Source organism: Octodon degus, unplaced genomic scaffold (genome assembly GCF_000260255.1).
Source record: "Octodon degus isolate 3935 unplaced genomic scaffold, OctDeg1.0 scaffold00079, whole genome shotgun sequence".
NCBI classification, from domain to species: domain Eukaryota; kingdom Metazoa; phylum Chordata; class Mammalia; order Rodentia; family Octodontidae; genus Octodon; species Octodon degus.
This window is the reverse complement of record NW_004524655.1, coordinates 8,255,213-8,272,484: the sequence shown is the minus strand read 5'-3', so window position 1 is coordinate 8,272,484 and position 17,272 is coordinate 8,255,213. Positions and strand designations below refer to the sequence as shown.

Here is a 17,272-nt window from a genome sequence, read left to right as displayed (position 1 = left end):
CCACAGCCCCTGCAATTCATATGAGATCCTTGAACCCAGGCCAGATGGGAAGAGAGAGTAAACCCCTGATCAAGGCAGAAGGAAAACTTTGCTAGTTTGTGTGCTCCACTATGATTCAACTCACAGAAGATCCCTTCCCCACCAAGGCATTAATGGAAGGAATTTGTTCCCAGGAGTACATCCCCCCATCTTACCCTGTGCTGGGCACAGGAACCGTACAGAAGACCCCACCTCTCCTCCCTTGGGAATTTCCTAGATTTCTTCCTCAGCAAGACCCCAGTGTTTGTGTGGAGATGAAGGAGCAGATGAAAGAGACAGAACACACTGGGGACTTGGATTGCTATTACAATCCCACTCCACCCAGCTGTGTGTCCCAAACAAATGGCTTCACTTTCCATGCCTCAGTTTTGAAATCTATAAAATGGAGACAACGGTTGCTCCTTTCAGCCAGTCAAGAGGGTTAATGAGACAGCAGTCATGAAAGCATCTACCCTGGCATGGAGTTTCTAGAGATGCTCTCAGATGGAGTGGGGTGACCTAGGAAGGAGCTCACCCTGTGGGTGCAGGTGAAGAGTGTGTGGTGCCACAGTGGTGAGGAAACCATGATGGCTTCTCTTTCTGTTTCCTCCCTCACCAAGCTCCATCTCACCCTGGCCACTCCAATCTCTGTCTGGTCCTCTGAAAGCCTCAAAGTTTCACAAGCAGGCTACCTCAGATACAGATACACCCCTCATCTTGCTTAGACTCCTCTCTGTGGCCACCTTTCCAACCTCATAACATCCCCCACCCCTCACTGTGCTCGCCTTTTTGTTGTTCATTAAACACACCAAGTCCATTCTATGTGGAGCTGTGTGCATGCAGCCCCTTCTACCTGGGATGCTTTTCTCCCAGATCTTTGCATGCCTGCCCTTTCCCTTCCACTGGGTCTTTAACTCTCACTTTCCATAGGTGCATCCCAGGGTGTCCTAACTCAAAGGACCTGGTCATGTCACACTCCTCAGCTGTATTTTAGCCACATCCTTATCACCATATGCAAGCATCTTGTGTCTGCATCTGCTTCTCTGTTGATTATATACCTCTACTTCAACATTGTCCGCTTCAGAGGGACAGGGCTGCCATCTTGTGCTGGACAGCCATGTCCCGTCAGCACCAGGGACAGCGCCTAGTGCAAAGATGGGCTTTCCTAATGGATGAAAGATTGGATGAATCAATGAATGAATGAGTACCTGCCGCTGAGTTTCTCAGCAGAGAGTTAGTGCTACTCTCGCTCTGGTCTCAGCTGTGCTCACCTCCAGGAAATTGTCCCAGCCCCTTTTCAGCTCTGATCATGTGCTACTCCTCTGTGCTCCCTAAAACGGCCCTTAAATGAATGGTAATGGCCTATGCTTGGCTAGATTCTCTACAGCACATGAAATTGATTCACACAAAATAGTAACATCTCACATTTTTTGCAAGAATTAAATACAGGGGGCCATGGAGGTAGCTCAGTGGAATAAGCACCTGCCGGGCAAGTGCAAGATCCTGAATTCGATCCCTGGTACCACCAAAATAAATAAATAAAAATAATAAAATAAAACTAAGAATTAAATACAGCCAGTCTTCCGTATCTCTCATACACCTTCAAATTCAACCCACCCTGAATAGAAAATATTTGGGAGAAAGGTTGTGCCAATTATTATACAAACTTCTTCTTCATGTTATTCCTAAACAATATAGTGTGACAATTCCCATAGCCATGATATTGTATTATGTCCTATAACTAATCTAGAAGTGACCTAAATAGTCACAAGGATGTATGTGGATTATATGAAAATGCTACACCATCGTATGTTAGGTCATAAACATCCACGGATTTGGGTTCCCATAGGGCTCCGGGAACCCACTGCTCATGAGTACCAAGGAAGGCTTTCTGTGCATATCACCACTGATTACAATATTCCCGTTTCTTGAGCAACTACTTCATAGTGGCCACTATTCCCATTGCTTTTCATATATCATCTTCATGAAATTATATATGTAAAATCCTTATCACATCTTCTGATTCATTATAGATCATCTAAGAATTGCTGTTGTTCTTAGTTAATAGCTACTGGGGCTGGGAGATAGCTCAGTGGCATAACTGCCTGCCTGACAAGTGTCAGATCCCGAGTTCGATCCCCAGTACTGGAAAAAAAATAGTACATTAAAAAAAAAAGAGGGCTGGCTAAATAGCTCAGCAGATTAAAGCACCTGGGGGTTCAGTCCCCGTGCCTGCCATGCCAGCCCCGCCCCTGGGGCTCACTGAGACAGCAACTGAGACTGCATGTGGTGGTGCATGCCTGTGATCCCAGCTCTTGGGAGGCTGAAAACAGGCAGATCACTGTGAGTCCAATCTAGTAGTGAGACCCTGAACACCCTGTAGACCCTTCCGTAAAATACAAAAACAAAAGAAAACAAACAAACAAAAAACCTACTGAATGGGTTCTCATGGATTATACCATGTTAGAACTATTTCATTGCTTCAACAGTCAGAGATTACTATTATCCCATTTCACAGGCAGTAAAACTGAAACTCACTTACCCTGAACTACCCAAGTAGACAGTTAGAAAACTGAGGTTTAAAACAAGATCTGTTTAATTCTGAAGCCTGGGTCACTTCTTCTATATTATTCTAACCCCTTCCTCCATCCCAGGCCAGCAATTTTACTACATGAAATGCAAAGTGAAAAGAAGGGGAACACAATAAAGTAGCCCTATCTCAGGGCTCTCGCTATGCCGCCTTGGAGATGAGGCATTCTTATTAGGAAGACAGAAATCCAGCCTGTCCTCTGTGAACTTACTCAAAATTCAACGAATAGAGACAACCTATTAGATCAACACTAATAAAAACGGGACACTTCTCTGACTTGTTGCTAAATATGTTTGGCTTTCTCCAAAGCCTGCAAGGGCTCTGCTGGACATGGTGGTGCAGGACTTAAGCTGTACAAAGTTCAGAGCCCACCATAGGCCAGGGGGGAGGGAAGGGAAGGAGCCGCATCCAGGCGGGGCTGGAGCTGGGCAGGAAGTGCGGAGGCCCTGGTGCAGCTGCACCTACAGCCAGGCCAGCTGCCTCAGCCATCCTTGTCAGAGCTGGAGCTTGGAGCAGCCACACCAAGTAGGAGTCCCGGTTCTGCAACTTGCTGGCTGTGCAGCCTGGGGCAGGTCTTTCCTCTCTGCGAGTCAGTCTTCTCTTAGGCTGAAAAAGTATTTACCATCAGGTCGCTACTGTGATGCTCATGCAGGAAGCTGAGTGTGCAAGTGGCAGGCACTACTCTGAGCACTATGAATCTGTCACTTTCTGGAATCTTCAGGAACTGGTGCGAACTTCATATAACAGGGAGGAAACTCAGGAATGGAGAGGTTAAGCAATTTACCCAGGGCTCTCCAGCTGGGGAACTCGGGTGGTCTGAGTGTCCTTAAATCTGTTGCACCTGGCCAGTGTGCCCTATTTGATTAGACTCTGGTGCGCACTAAGCTAGCTATACTTTTTTTTTTTAATGTATTTAGTACAAGGTCTACAGGATCTCACTATGTAGATTGGACTTGTACTGATCTCCTGTTTTCAGCCTCCCAAGCACTGGGATTACAGGCCCGCGCCACCAGGCCCAGTCTCAGTCACCATCTCAGTGCATCATGGGGGCCAGCACAGCATGCCGGTGGTCAAACCCCAGCCACTGCACTCTGCTTAAGCAGGTGCTTTAGTCTACTGAGCTATCTGGCCGGCCCCAGCTATACTATTTTTAAAATTACTTTTATTGGTACATTTCAGAGATACATAATGATAACATTCATGGCATGGACTTAGTCTTGATGCTTCCTTTCCCTCATTCCCCCCCCCCTTCAACTTCCCTTTCCCTCCTTATTTACAAAAGATTTGTTTCCATTTTTCCTTCTATTCTCTTTCTTTCCTTCTTCCCTTCCTTCTCCTACCTCTCCTTCAAGGCATACATTTTGCATATAGTGTTTCCTGCTTTCTCATCACACCCCCATTTTGTTGTATTAAGAAAGTGTTCTAAAATGAGTCAGTTTGCATCCAATTTGAAAAAAAAAAATGGATAGTCCTGAGAAAGTCATTGAGAAGAGCATCCGGAGGGGAGAAACTTCCAGATGCCCAGGGAGAGACCCGTCTGTGGATCGTTCCCAGCTGGCCCCTAGTGAGCACACGCGAAGCTCAGCCTCAGGACCAGAGTGAATGGCGTATCGCTCCACCCCAGTGACACCTACATAGGGCCACGAATGCCACCCCCTGCATACGGAATCCCAGAGAGCACTGGCAGTCAGCTCGAGGAGCCCCTTCCAGGATGTTGGGGAAGCCCCTACAGTAACAACTATTTCTCAGGTTTCTAGTCTATTCCAGGACCTGTATTTGGTTCATCACATAGATTCCTTTCACTTAATGGCAGTTTTAGTGATAACGTGCTTTCGACAGTGGCTGTTGGGAGCCTAAAACAGATTTCTCCTATCACACTCCGGAACACTGGAATGCCCAAATCAAGGCATTGGTGTGGCCATGTTCTGTGCTGCTCCAGCCTCTCCTTCCTTTTTGCAAGGTGGTCCTCTTGCACCTGCGTCTCACACGTGGCCATCTTCTTATAAGGCCACCAATCATACTGGATTGAGGCCCACTCTGCTCCAGGTTGGCCTTATGACTTAGTTATGTATACAGTGACTTTATTTCAAATAAGGTGACATTCTGAAATTCTGGAGGTTAGGACTTCCACGTGTCTTTTCTTGGGATAGGAGCAGGAAAATTCAACTGATAACACCTCTAGTCAAATGTTTGTTTCCACTTCTCAAGTGGGAAAATCATATTTCCTGGAGTTTGGATAAACCCGGCATGGTAGAATGTGCTTATAATCCCAGCACTCTGAGAGTAGGGTCAGAAGGAGCACAAGGTCAAGCTAAGCCTGTGGAACTGTCCTGTTCCAAAATAATAAAATAAATAAATAAAAAGGGCTGCAATGCAGCTCAGTGCAAAGGTCCTAGATTCAGTTTCCAGCCTTGGGAAAAAAAAGAAAAAGAAAAGGAAAAAGTTGAGTCTTCTTTTGCAACCACTATAACATCATCCTCTTTTGCTTTCCTCCGAAGCAAAAGAGATGCCTCTCTCTGTGAATCCAGTGACAAACAATAAATCAGAGGCATACAAATTAGTTTGTGCTTAGCTGCCTTTTTAACAAATTGCCTCTATCAGAGATAGCAAAATTTCATGGAAAGATTAATTGGAGTAAAAGAAAAAAACTAAAGGAAAAAGGAGAAAGCCCCACAGCACCAGGAGGGTGCCTGGGATGCTGGTTTCTGGGCTTCAAATAGATAGCTCAGTCCGGGAAAATTTGCTACTTCAGCAGTCTCTGGGTCGCTGTGGAGACAAGCTGATAGATCGTGTGATCTTGGCTATTAAACTGCCCTTGAGTGGCCTGTGATTCTGTCCCTGCTTTACATAGCTGACCTCCCTGTCTCCAGGACATTCTGCCACCACAGCAGGATTTGGAGGTAGATCCCCGGGAAAGGGCAGAAGAGGGTGTTAGTGGCCTGGCCATAACCACAGTGATGAGCTCAGCAGGCTGCAAAAACTCCTAGGACAGGGATGATGCCATATGCTCACAGCCTGCACTAAAGGCCAGCAGGGAAGGGGTCGCAGGGCTTTCCTGAGACAGGTAGGAAACACGCTCCTTGTTTGTTTTCTGACCCACAGAGCTCAGCCCATTCACCAAGCCATCATGTGTTTACATGCCCATGTTCCTCAAAGCATTAATGAAGGACTGTGTGTCTTCCTATACCTCCTGTCAACAGACAGGAAAACAGAGGGTCACTGAGTCACTCAACAAATCTACGGGCACCTGTTGTGTGGGACGTCTCAGGCCAGTGGAGGGTGAGGATGGAAGCAGTGCAGCATTTAAAATCCCAGGCACTGGGGGAGACGGGGCATTAAAGCCTGGCTCTTCTCCCAAGGGTGAGTCTGTAGGAGGTGCAGGCATGACTTCCCAGGCCGTGGCTTAGGATGGTACATGGGAAGCAGGGGCTTTGGAATATACAGGCCTAGTCATGGACCTGGTCTCAGACCCTCACTCTTGGGTGGACTCTAGCATGTTGCTTAGCTTGAGTGTCAGCATATGGGACTGCCTTCCAGGTGGCAAGGGACACAACAACCAACTTGAGCTAGCTTAAGCTCAAAAGGAAAATATACCATATTTCCTCTCTACCTCATCTCTACCCATCTCTGCCATTAGCTTGTTGTCTTTCTACGCAGAGTGGTTTTGGGGCCTGATGTGACTGCTGGTAGGTCTGGCCTTACAGAATGCCAGCATTATCAGTCAGGAGAGGCAGATGTCTTTTCTCCTGCCTTATCCATAAGAACTCAGAATGAATGGGTCACATGCCCTTCCCTGGAGGCAATACCCAGGTGGGCGCACATACTGTGATTGACCGTCCCTGCCCAGGGCAATGTATCCCAGGGGTAAAGCAGGGAAGGGATGCAAGTAGAACAACGGGGAAGGGGTACTTTGGAGGCACAAATAGGTACCCACTACAGTTAACCTCTCACACGTGTGTTCATTCCCATCAACTACATCATGAAAATCTCACCTGTTGGGATCATGTTTCTGTAGGTAGCCAAGTGCACCTACTCTCAGCCTAAGAGAAGACCAGCCAAAGGCATGTTGCCTCCAGCTCTGGGACCACCTCGGGTACTAGTATCCTTCCTCTCAGACCTTTCAGTAGCTCGTGCCAATCTTGAAACCTGTGGGTCTAAAGGGAGCAAAACTCTGCAAGTGTGAAGTGATTGGACAACAGATGGGGGCTTGAAGTGAGCAACTCGTGAGCCCCAGGACCTCGGGAAGATGGCACGGCTTCCCATTTCATTTCACAAAGAGAACCCAGAAGTAACACAAAGAGTTACCTATCAAAGCATACACCACAGGCTCAAAATAAGACTCACTTGTAGGCTGACAGCTGGAAGAGTCAGAGCGATCCTTTTCCTCACCTATGCAATTGGGTTCATAAGCTGGTGAGCAGTAAACATCTGTAATGCAATAGAATTGGGGGTGGAATACTGCATGCTGTGCTGGCCCTGCCCCGGGGCACACTGAGCCAGCAACTGAGTCCAGGTGTGGTGGCCCACGCCTGGAATCCCAGTGCTGGGGAGGCTGACAACAGGAGGATCACTAGGAGTCTGAGCTGCATAGTGAGACCCTGTACCAAATACATAAATTTAAAAAAAAGAACCAGGGGTGGGAATCAATGTTAGGGCACTTGTTTAGCATGCACAGGGTCCTGAGTTCAATCTCCAGTACTGCTAACAGACAAAACAAAGAAGGGACACTGCCTGTAGTAAAATAGTATGTGGCAGATGCCCAGTATATTAGGTTTTTTTCTCTCTTACTCTCATGCAATTTGTTGATTTGATGATAAAGATCTCAGGTTGGCAAAACAGACCAACCTCTCTCCCCTCTGTCTTTTCCTCCCTTCTCTATTCTCCCTCCCTCCCTCCCCTCTCCCCCACTCTCCTCCCCCCTTCTTCCTTCCCTCCCCTCCCCCTTCTTCCCACCCCCTTTTCCTTCTGCTCCTCCCACCCTGTACCTTGGGCTCCCAGTCCTCCAGTGAGCTCCTGAGCTAATGCGAGTGTGAAGCCCTCTCCACACAGCCGGGAAGCTCTCTCTCCCAGCTCTGACCCTCGCTGAAACAGATAGGGTGGTGCTTGTTGTAGAGAAAACACAAAGACAAATTGCTGGCCCTCTAGAGCTGTCACTGTCTGGTGCACCTGCTCCAGGGGTGCCATGTTTCCTTTAAAGATGGACCGTTCTTAGTGCAGGAGATCATTGCTGTCTTTCGAAAGAAACCTAAGGTAGCTGAGTCAAGACCAATTTCCAGTGCGAAGGGGCACAGTGATTTGGTTGAGCTTGCAGCCTCTGCTGGACCCTGCTTCTTACTACAGGAAATGAACAGCAGTCCAGCCAGGGCCAGTCACCAGTGGCAGCTAGTACTGCCCTCCATCATTCTCTGTGAGGACCATGTCATTCCAAGAGCTGACTGATCTACCCCAACCTTCCATTGCTTCCAGTGGAATAGTGGGAAGAGTTGATGGAAGTCCTACAGACCCGGATTTAATTCTGCGTGGCCACCAGTGAGCTGCAGGTCTCAGGCAGGCCACTCCACTTTCTAGCCCTCTAAGTAAAGAGCATGAAGATTCCAATGTCCCTGCTTCGTATGGAGCGCTGCAGAGGCCTCCTAGTTCAGGAAGCAAGCAGTTGAGGTTGTGTGCTCTGGAGCTACAATGCCTGGCTCTGGCTCTGCTTTCAGACATAAAAGCTGTGAACCTTGAACTAGTGACTTAACCTCTCTGGGTCTTGGTTTCCCCCTCTGGACAGAGAGGGAATAATATTCTCATGGGGTGACTGTAAGGATTCAGTAAGAAAATGCATATAATACACTTACTGAAGCCAGATAATATAAAGAAGGTTTTTAAGAAGAAATGGGAAAAGACTGCATAAACTATAGAGTTCTATCTTGTGTATTTACCATGAAGTACTTTAAGAAAATTAAATGTATGGCTTTTTTGTTTGGCTTGTTTTTGGGTTTGTTGTTGTTGTTGTTGTTGTTGTTGTTGTTGTTGTTGTTGTTGTTTTGGGTTTTTTGGGCAGAACTGGGGATTGAACTCAGGCCCTTGCACTTGCCAGGCAAGCGCTTATTCTACTGAGCCATCTTCCTGGCCCTTGAATACATGGTTTGTGATTGAATTTTAAAAAAATAATTTGAAACCCAACAGTTTTGGTTCCTGGGCACCCACTTGTCACCAGGAAACCCTGAGTGGTTGGCTGGATCCCTATCCACAGGATGGTCCCTCCTCCTCCTGGTCAGTCCCCAAGGCCTGTGGTCACAGCACTGCCCAGCTGTTGGACCAGCCTCTGCCAGGGCCTGTATCCTTCTTCCTTCTGCCCAGAGGAAGAAATTGGTACCAAAATCTCAACAAGGCCACTGTCCAACAGCAGAGCACACCGAGGCTTCCTCTTGTAACCCTGTCAGCTTTGTCCCCAGCCACTTCTGACTTTTCTGCCTTCCCCAAAGCCAAGTACATCGGCTGCTACCTGGACGACACACAGAGCCGAGCCCTGAGAGGTGTGTCCTTCTTTGACTACAAAAAGATGACCATCTTCCGTTGCCAGGACAACTGTGCGGAAAGGTAGGGCCCTGATACCCCCAGACTGATCTGCCCAATGCCTTCCTCTTCATGCTCCCGCCTTGGTGTTCATCTTGCTGTGGGAGGCCACGTCCGAGGGTGAACCCTGACCATGAGATGTGACACCAGTGTGTGCATGTGTGTGTACAAATTTACATACAGGTGAATGAGCAGGATTGTTTAAGGGTTGGCCTATGGGAGTTTGTGATAGTGTAACTGTAAGATGTGTGTGTGTGTGTGTGTGTGTTCACGCGTGTGCCTGGGAGTGAGTTTGTGGTATTCAACATGTAAGGAAGTTGGGCCATGTTTGTGAGCTCAGCACCAATACTTGATATTTCAATAATTTTGTGGTGTATGAAGAAGGCTGTGTGAAATTGTGTGCAAGGGTCCAGGACTGTGCTTGTGTGTGTGGGTAGCTGACTGTGTTGCTGAAGGCGCAGCACTGCGCTGACAGTGTACAAGGTTAGGAGGAGCTGCACTCCACTTCCCAGGGCGTGACTGAGCATGCGCATGCCTGCAGATGTCTGAGTGAAGGAAGGGAGCAAAGGGCTTGGGGATGGGGAAATCTAAAGGGGGAAACACTCACGTATACAGACAGCATTTCCAACCTAAGAAGATACAGTTTTAATTAGGTCATGCTCAGGTGTGGGTGGGGGGAGTTGGCCTTTCGAGAATGGAGGAGTCCCCAAAGCGTTGGTGAGCGGAGTCTCTGGGGTGCTGTGAAGCTGAGCCAATCTCCTCTTTTTGCCTCTGGGGTCCTTTGAAGCTATGGAAGCTCATGAGGAGGCCTCTCATCTGCTCACCTATGGACTCCAGCCAGCAGGCACTGGTGGTGACAAGCTCGGCTGATCTCAGTTCCATGGCTGGTGTGGAAATGGGCAAGCGAGTGGTCACTGAGAGTGGTCACTGCAGGATGCTCCCTGCTGTCCCCAATTAGGAAACACAATCAGCTGCCTGAGGAGCCTGCCACTGAGGTGCTAAGTCCAGGACCCTGCCTCCCTGGGAAAGGACCGCAAGTCCTGGATGATGTAGATATGTTCATTGATTTGCAAAGTTGTGGGGCAATGGAGATGAAGTACACACAGTGCCTCCCTTCATGGAGCTTACAGCCTGGAAGGGGAGACAGAGGGGTGGTCAGAAAGGACCCTGGGGAGATAAACATGGATATGAGGTTCTGGCAAAGTTGGGAATGCAGAGGAGGTGTCACCTGCTGGTGTTAAAAAAGACATCTCAAAGGTGATGACAAGCCGGGCATCATGACAGGTGCTTATAATCCAGCACTATTGGAGGCTGAGACAGGAGGATGGCAAGTTCAAGCCTGCCAGGGCAATTTAGCAACTTAATAAGACCTGGTCTCAAAATTTAAAAAGAAGAAAAGAAAAACAGAGGGGTCTTCAATCTCACAATATCCCTATGAGGCAGGAATAGTGTAAATCACATTCCACAGGTGAGGAAATGGGACTGGAGACATTCATTAGGCATGATGGATACATGGAACAGGAAATGCTACACAGGAGCAGGGAGTCCTGCAGGGGGAAGAAATACAGAGCTCCACGTGGAAGGTTCAGGGCAAATTACAGAAGCGAGACTTTGAGCTGGGTTTTGAAGAGTGGATAGGGGTTTTTAAAGTATTTACAGCAGGATGTGTGGCAGGAAACATCATACCTTGAAGCAGGAATCAGATGGGGGGTGGGGGGCTGCTCCTTTTATAACAATCCTCCCAGGAACCGCCAAGGATTGCACGAGCAGTCCCTTAATCCTTTTCAAGGCCACATCCCCCAATGACCCAAGGACCTTCTACTGGACTCACTTCTCAATGGTTTCACCACCTCCTAATCCCAACACCCTGAGACCAAGCTTTTAGCCTGTGGGCCCTTGAGGAACTCTTAAAGCCTATCCAAGTCATAGCATCTCAGTAACTATCTGTGTTAGTCAGCTTTCCCTAATTATAATAAAATACACCAATGCCGTTAATTTATACAGAGCACAGGTTCCTCTGACTCATGAGTGTAGAGGATCCCTGATCAATTTCCCCCATTGCTTGGGCCTGTGATGAGGCAGCACATCACAGTGGGAGCACATGGTCGAGCAAAACTCCTTAATTCTTGGCTGAGTAACAAATGAAAGGAAGAGAAAGGGGTCCTCCAGGCTCTTCAAGGTCATGCCTCAGCTTCCTAAGGATGGCCCAGTAGGTCCAACATTGTAAAGGCTCTACCACCTCTAGAGGGCAATGCTCCAAGGACCAAGCCTCCAACATGGGCCTTTGAGAGACACTCAAGATCTGAACTACAGTGCCTTTCTTCTACTGTCTATTCATCCGCAGTCACTAAGTCCAGCCCAAGCTCACAATGAGGAAGCAATTTGAACTCCACTCCTTACAGGGAGGAGTGCTCAAGCATCGATGAACATATTTTAGAAGCACCAACCTACTGCTCCAGCAGATCTGCTGGCATCCTTGCTCTTTCCCTGGCCCAGAAGATCTCCAATCCTGTCTTGCATGGGTTCCCCTACCTCTGTTCCCCACCTGCAAGAACCAGGGGTGAAAGAGAAAGACCAAGGCAGGTAGGCGAAGGAGTGTGGCTGAGCCCCAGGATTTTGCTGGGAGTCAGATGCCAAGAGGCTTCAGTTACCTATGCTGCTCTGGCTACCTTTTCCTGGGGGGGCAGGTAGGTGAAGCAATGTCACCTGTCACCCCATGTCGCCATGGCATGTATAGAGGCATGAGTCTGGGTGGGTCAGCCCCTCTAGCCAGTGTACTGTGATCCAGAGTAAGATACGAGCTGACAGTGTGCACTGGGGGCTCCTCATGGGACCTCCAGTTTGCAGGCTGTTCCACAAAGAGCCCACTGGAGAATGTCCCAGAGGCCACAGCGGATGAAGAAACTATGTGGGACTTGTGCATCCTCTTCTTCCACAACCACCCCAGAGCCAGAGCAAGCAGCGCTCTTCATTTGTTTACAGATTGAGTATTCACTAAGAGCCTTTTTAGGAAAGGATTCCAAGGCTGTGTAACAAAGAGCTGAGAACCTTGCAGTGTCTGGAATTTTTTGTTTTAGGGGAAGGAATTTCTTCCTTGGCTACACATGTGAGTGAGCTCAGTTTGCCATTTCCTGAGGACCAGGAGAGTTCCTGCCTCCTCACCTTGCCCTAGACTGTCTCCAAGACATCATTCCTGGGAGACTTTTTTGGAACAAAGTGGGTGGACTCTGCAGATGTGAAAGTCTCCTGTCTCCTACAAGGACGACCGGTGGCAGGGTGAGATGGGGAACCACAGGATCAGGAATGCATGCGTGTTTGTGTGTGTGCATGCGTGCTTGCTTGTGCACATGCGTGCAAGCCTGTGTGCATTCCTGTGTGCGTGTATCATACCCTCCTGGTGGTGACACATGCAGATGGGTATGCTGAGGACATGGTGTACCTATGTGGGTGAATGTGTAGGGTGTGTAACCCATCAGGCAGAGGGAAGGCAGATGGTCCCTGGGGTGCTCTGGCCCCCCACCCTGGGTCTCCCTGTCCCTCCAAGTCTTCCTAACTCCTCCTAACTCCTCAGCCTCCCTGCCTCCATTTGGCTCTCCTCCTCCCAGCCCAGATTCCCAGTCCCTAGGCCCCCTGTCTCCAGAAGGTCCCTCACCAGCTTGCCTCCACACACGGTAGGGTCTTTGTCTGTTGCCCCCATCTGTGTGCCCTCTTCCTCCTCTTCCTTGGGCTCCGTAGTGGTGCCTGCCCTGCCTGACAGCAGCCTCCCCCAGGGGTTACCTGCACGCCGGGTTGGAGTTCGGTGCGGAGTGCTACTGCGGCCATAAGATCCAGGCAGCCAACGTGAGCGAGGCCGAGTGCGACATGGAGTGCAAGGGCGAGCGCGGCAGCGTGTGTGGCGGGGCCAACCGCCTGTCGGTCTACAGGCTGCAGCTGGCGCAGGAGTCAGCCCGCAGGTGTACGTGAGTCGGCCCTGCCTGTTTGTTAGCTCTCAGCACCGATCTCTGCTTTGCACCTTCCCTGGCTCCTGTCCCCTGAACCTCCACTGTCCCACCCCAGCCTTGCCTCCAAGGCCAGCCTCTATCCCAGCAAATTCCACATCCCACTGCCCTGCTCCCGCCTGCCTCCTGCACCAGATGCACCCCCCTTTCTGACCTATCTTCTTGTTTCTAAAGCTGAGTTGGGCCCTACACTGTGCCTGTCCTTCCTGCTTTTCTCAGAGCAGATTGTCTCTAATGACAACAATGATAACAATGACAGCTATGACAGTGACAACACAAAGCTCTTGTCCTTTTCTGAGCATCTTCTATCAACCAGCATATCTGATCTTCACAATGGCCCTCCCAACTGACACTAGCGTTTACCTGTCCCCATTGTACAGATAAGGAAACTGAGTCTCTGGGACAGTTCATTGGGGCTTTGTTTGTGGTTTGGGTTTGAGCCTTATAAAAAACATTCTGGTTTCCAACCCCAGGAAAGGGGAAGGTAGAAGGAGAGGACAGGGATCATTTGTCCCATCACTGTCCCCTTCCCAAGGTGAGGGAGCCTAGGGGGCAGCTCAGTGGTAGCACAGTAGCCTAACATGCAGGAAGGGGTCCTGGGGCCCTTCCCCAACATGACATAGATGGGTAGATAGTTGGATGGGTGGGTGGATAGGAATGTGCCCAATTTACTTGGCTTCCCTGTTTCAGGTAATTATCATTGTTATTCATACCTATTTACAATGAGGAGACTGAGACTTAATGAAGTTGAGTAAATTTGCCAAAGACCACAGAGTCTTGTTCTACACACTGGCAAACCATTGCTGACTTGCAGTTACCGTGCTCAGAAGGGGATCTCTTGGTGGTTTCCCAGAGTGACTCCAGATGACCTTCAGACCAATGAGATGGACCGGTGGGCTTGATGAGGGTTGGAGGCCTGGGCTTTCTGGAGATTACCCCACCCTGACCAGAGCATCAGTGCAGAGAGCAGAGGTAGGGACAGGCACCAGAACACAGACATCTCTAAGCTTTAGGCCAGTGCTTCTCCGATTTGTTTGTGCCTGACATTCCCTCAAGGAGCTTGTTTCCATGTAGTCTGGTTCAACAAGTCCACGAGATTCTGCATTTCTGAAGAGCTGAGTCCATACTTTGAATGAGACTGAATCCCAGTCACTGTTGCCCAAAGTATAGTTCTGTCCACACAGGTCAGTTTGCAGAAAGTTAATGTCTGTGTGCAGAGAAAGGTCACTCCTATGTGAATTTCATTAGTTGTGAAACTGCATTGCTTGATATGTTCAGTGTTTCTAATTGTGCACTTCTGAAGCCCCTTCAAGCTTTGCTCTGCAGTAAATAGACTGGAGAGTGCAATCAACTGGCAAGCTTGCCAATTCCCAAAAACAGACACACCATCAGCCTCCCCCAAGGTCAGCTCAGTTCGGGTCTGAAGGCCTGGTTGGCTGAGGATAGAGGTGGCAGGTGAAATCCAGGCCAGAGAGTGTCCACACTGGGGCTTTCTAGTTTAGCTGTGTCATGATGTTTTTTTTTTTCTTGTTGCTCTTGTTTAATCATAAGAGATGGGGATGGAAAAATATTTTTATCTATGCAAATATTCTTCCCTTCTACTGCTGTCCCTAAAACACAACAGTCATTGAATGAATGAGTGAATCAATCAATCAATCAATCAATCAATACATTTTGAGATTCATTAACATAATTAACCTACATATAAGTACCGCGCGCTAACCGATTACACTACTGGAGCTTCTTTTAACCTACATAAAAGTTTACTGGGGGCCGGGGAGATGGCTCAGTGGAATAAGCGCTTCCCTGGCAAGCACAAGGGCCTGAGTTCAATCCCTGGTTCTGCAAAAAAAGTTTACTGGATTAACAAATTTCTAAGTGGTTCTTAAAGATTGGTTCAAACTGAAGAATTGGAACTAAAGCATATAATTGTATCAAATTAAAAAAGGCAAACTGCTCATTGATTTTTAGTAAAACCATAACATCAATCTGAGTTAAAGTGCCTGCAAGCATTTAAAGCACCTGCAAGCAGGCACAGGGTCTGAGGGTTCAATCCCTGGGCCTGCCCCACCCCCCAGGGTACACTGAGACGACAATTGAGTATTCTGAATTTTTTACTTCATGGCAGATCTATCACCCTCACAACCGATCCCCTTTGTGCCAATATTCAACTTATTTTAAGGGAGGCTCTTTGACCTTCTGAAGAGATGACCTCAAAAATCAGGGGTGTTTAGAGAAAAACTTCTGTCGCTGAAATATGCTGTGGCTGAGGCAGAGACAGGTAATCAGGTTTGGGCTGTATACGTCACCAGCCAGACATTCCATTGGTTAATGTTCAGAAGGCTGGAGATATGGTCTGTCTGCCCATCTGTCTCTCCATCTGTCTGTCTGTCTGTCTGTCTGCCTGCCTGCCTTCCTGCTTGCCTGCCTGTCTGTCTGTCTCTCTATCCCTCCCTTCCTCCTTCCCTCTCTCCATCTCTGTCTTTCCCTCTCTCCCCTAACCATCCATGCACACTGTTGTGACCACTCAATGGAAGGATAATGGCATGTTCATGGGCCATCAAATACTATTCAATTAGCTGAATCATGTAAGCCTCAACACACATGGGGATCTCTCATAATGGGTGTGTCTTGCTGGCGTTGCAGTGGGATGGCTGGGTGGCCATAGAGGCTGGCAGAGATGCTGCTGGTTCCCCAGTCTGGTGGAATTGCCCTGGTTGGGGCTTTACACTGTCTGAGCAAAGCATCTTTGTGTTATGTCCAAGAAGTCAGTCATTTCTTCTAGGAGTTGAGCCCCAAGCTTAGCTTAGGTCATTAGTTGCTCTGAATGGTGGTTATACTAGGTTTGAAGCCTGGGCACCTGCAGCTGGAGACTCCAAAGGAGAACCTAAGCTTTATGAACTGCAAGGCCACCATGACTGAGACCATAGTAGGGGCACTTTGGGTGAAAAGGCAGATGCAGAGTGATAGGTCCATTGGGGACCCGAGGCAGCTTCTCCTGAACCAGAGCACTTGATGAGCTCCCATGTGGACTAGGTATGGAGAGCCTCAGTGCAGAATAAAGCATAGCCTCTGTCCTCAAGGAAGTCACCATCTAGCAGACAACAGGCCCAGTACCACTGGAACTGGCCAGCCACCAAAGATATAAACGGAGGATGGCAGAAGCCAAAAAGAAGAATTTGAGCTGAATCTCATTCTAAAGTTGCATATGAATGGGGAATCCAGGTACTCTAGCCATGGGCAAAAATCCAGAGCTAGCCAAGGTAATGGGCTGAGTGCCATGTTGGGAACATGATCCTGATTGATGTCACCATTTTACACACGTGGCAACTGAGGCACAGAGAGCAGAAGTGGCTAATTCAAACAGTCCCAGAGGAAGGCTCAAAAGAAGAGAAAGCATTTGATGAAGGCTTTGAAAGATACATAAGACACTCCCACCTGCTGTCCTACAGCTATGGCCATGCAGAAATCTTTTCCCAAGAAATCCTGGATTCCAAAGGCAATCCAATGGTGGAGATGGACCTGCACACAGCCAAGGGCCGATTCCAAACAACTGTGCCTAGTAGAGTTTCCATGGATATTTATGAAGCTCTAGAACTAAGAGAGGAAGGCTAATCCCAATACCTGGGGAAAGGAATGCTGAAGGTGGTGGAGCACATCAACAAGACTCTAAGCCCTCCTCTGCTGGAAAAGAAACTAAGCATCATGGATCAAGAAAATGTTGATAAGTTTATGATTGAGCTGGACAGGACCGAGAATAAGTCCAAGTTTGGGGCCAGTTCCACCCTGGGTGTGTCCTTGGCAGTGTGTAAGGTGGGAGCAGCTGAGAAGGGAGTCCCACTCTACCAACACATTGAAGATCTGAGAATCCTGACTCCCAGGGCCTGTGACCAATGGGGCCTCGTGTGCTGGAAACAAGATGGTCAAGCAAGAGCTCATGGTTCTGCCTGTGGGAGCCAGCTCCTTCAAGGAAGCCATGTACATTGGTGCTGTGGTCTGCCACCACCTTAGAGGGTCATCAAGGCCAGGTATGGGAAGGATGCCACCAATGTTGAGGACAAGGGTGGCTTTGTACCCAACATCCTGGAGAACAATGAGGCCCTGG

At 48.6% G+C, this 17,272-nt stretch overlaps 1 protein-coding gene and 1 long non-coding RNA gene across 4 annotated transcripts in view; one reads left to right on the top strand and one right to left on the bottom strand.

The window, feature by feature from the left end:
• Window positions 1–17,272, top strand: part of Wscd2 (WSC domain containing 2) — a 117,941-nt gene that overhangs the window by 64,362 nt on the left and 36,307 nt on the right. For all 3 annotated transcript variants that reach the window (XM_023721012.1, XM_004636286.2, XM_023721013.1), the window contains exons 3-4: window positions 9,079–9,193; window positions 12,940–13,124. In XM_023721012.1, the coding sequence (XP_023576780.1) occupies window positions 9,079–9,193; window positions 12,940–13,124 (300 nt within the window). The remainder of the gene's footprint in view (window positions 1–9,078; window positions 9,194–12,939; window positions 13,125–17,272) is intronic.
• Window positions 1,598–16,939, bottom strand: LOC111818094. The gene is made up of 3 exons (XR_002822168.1): window positions 16,792–16,939; window positions 7,587–7,593; window positions 1,598–1,609 (listed from the first exon to the last, which is right to left on the bottom strand). It is a non-coding gene; the product is annotated as an uncharacterized LOC111818094 (long non-coding RNA).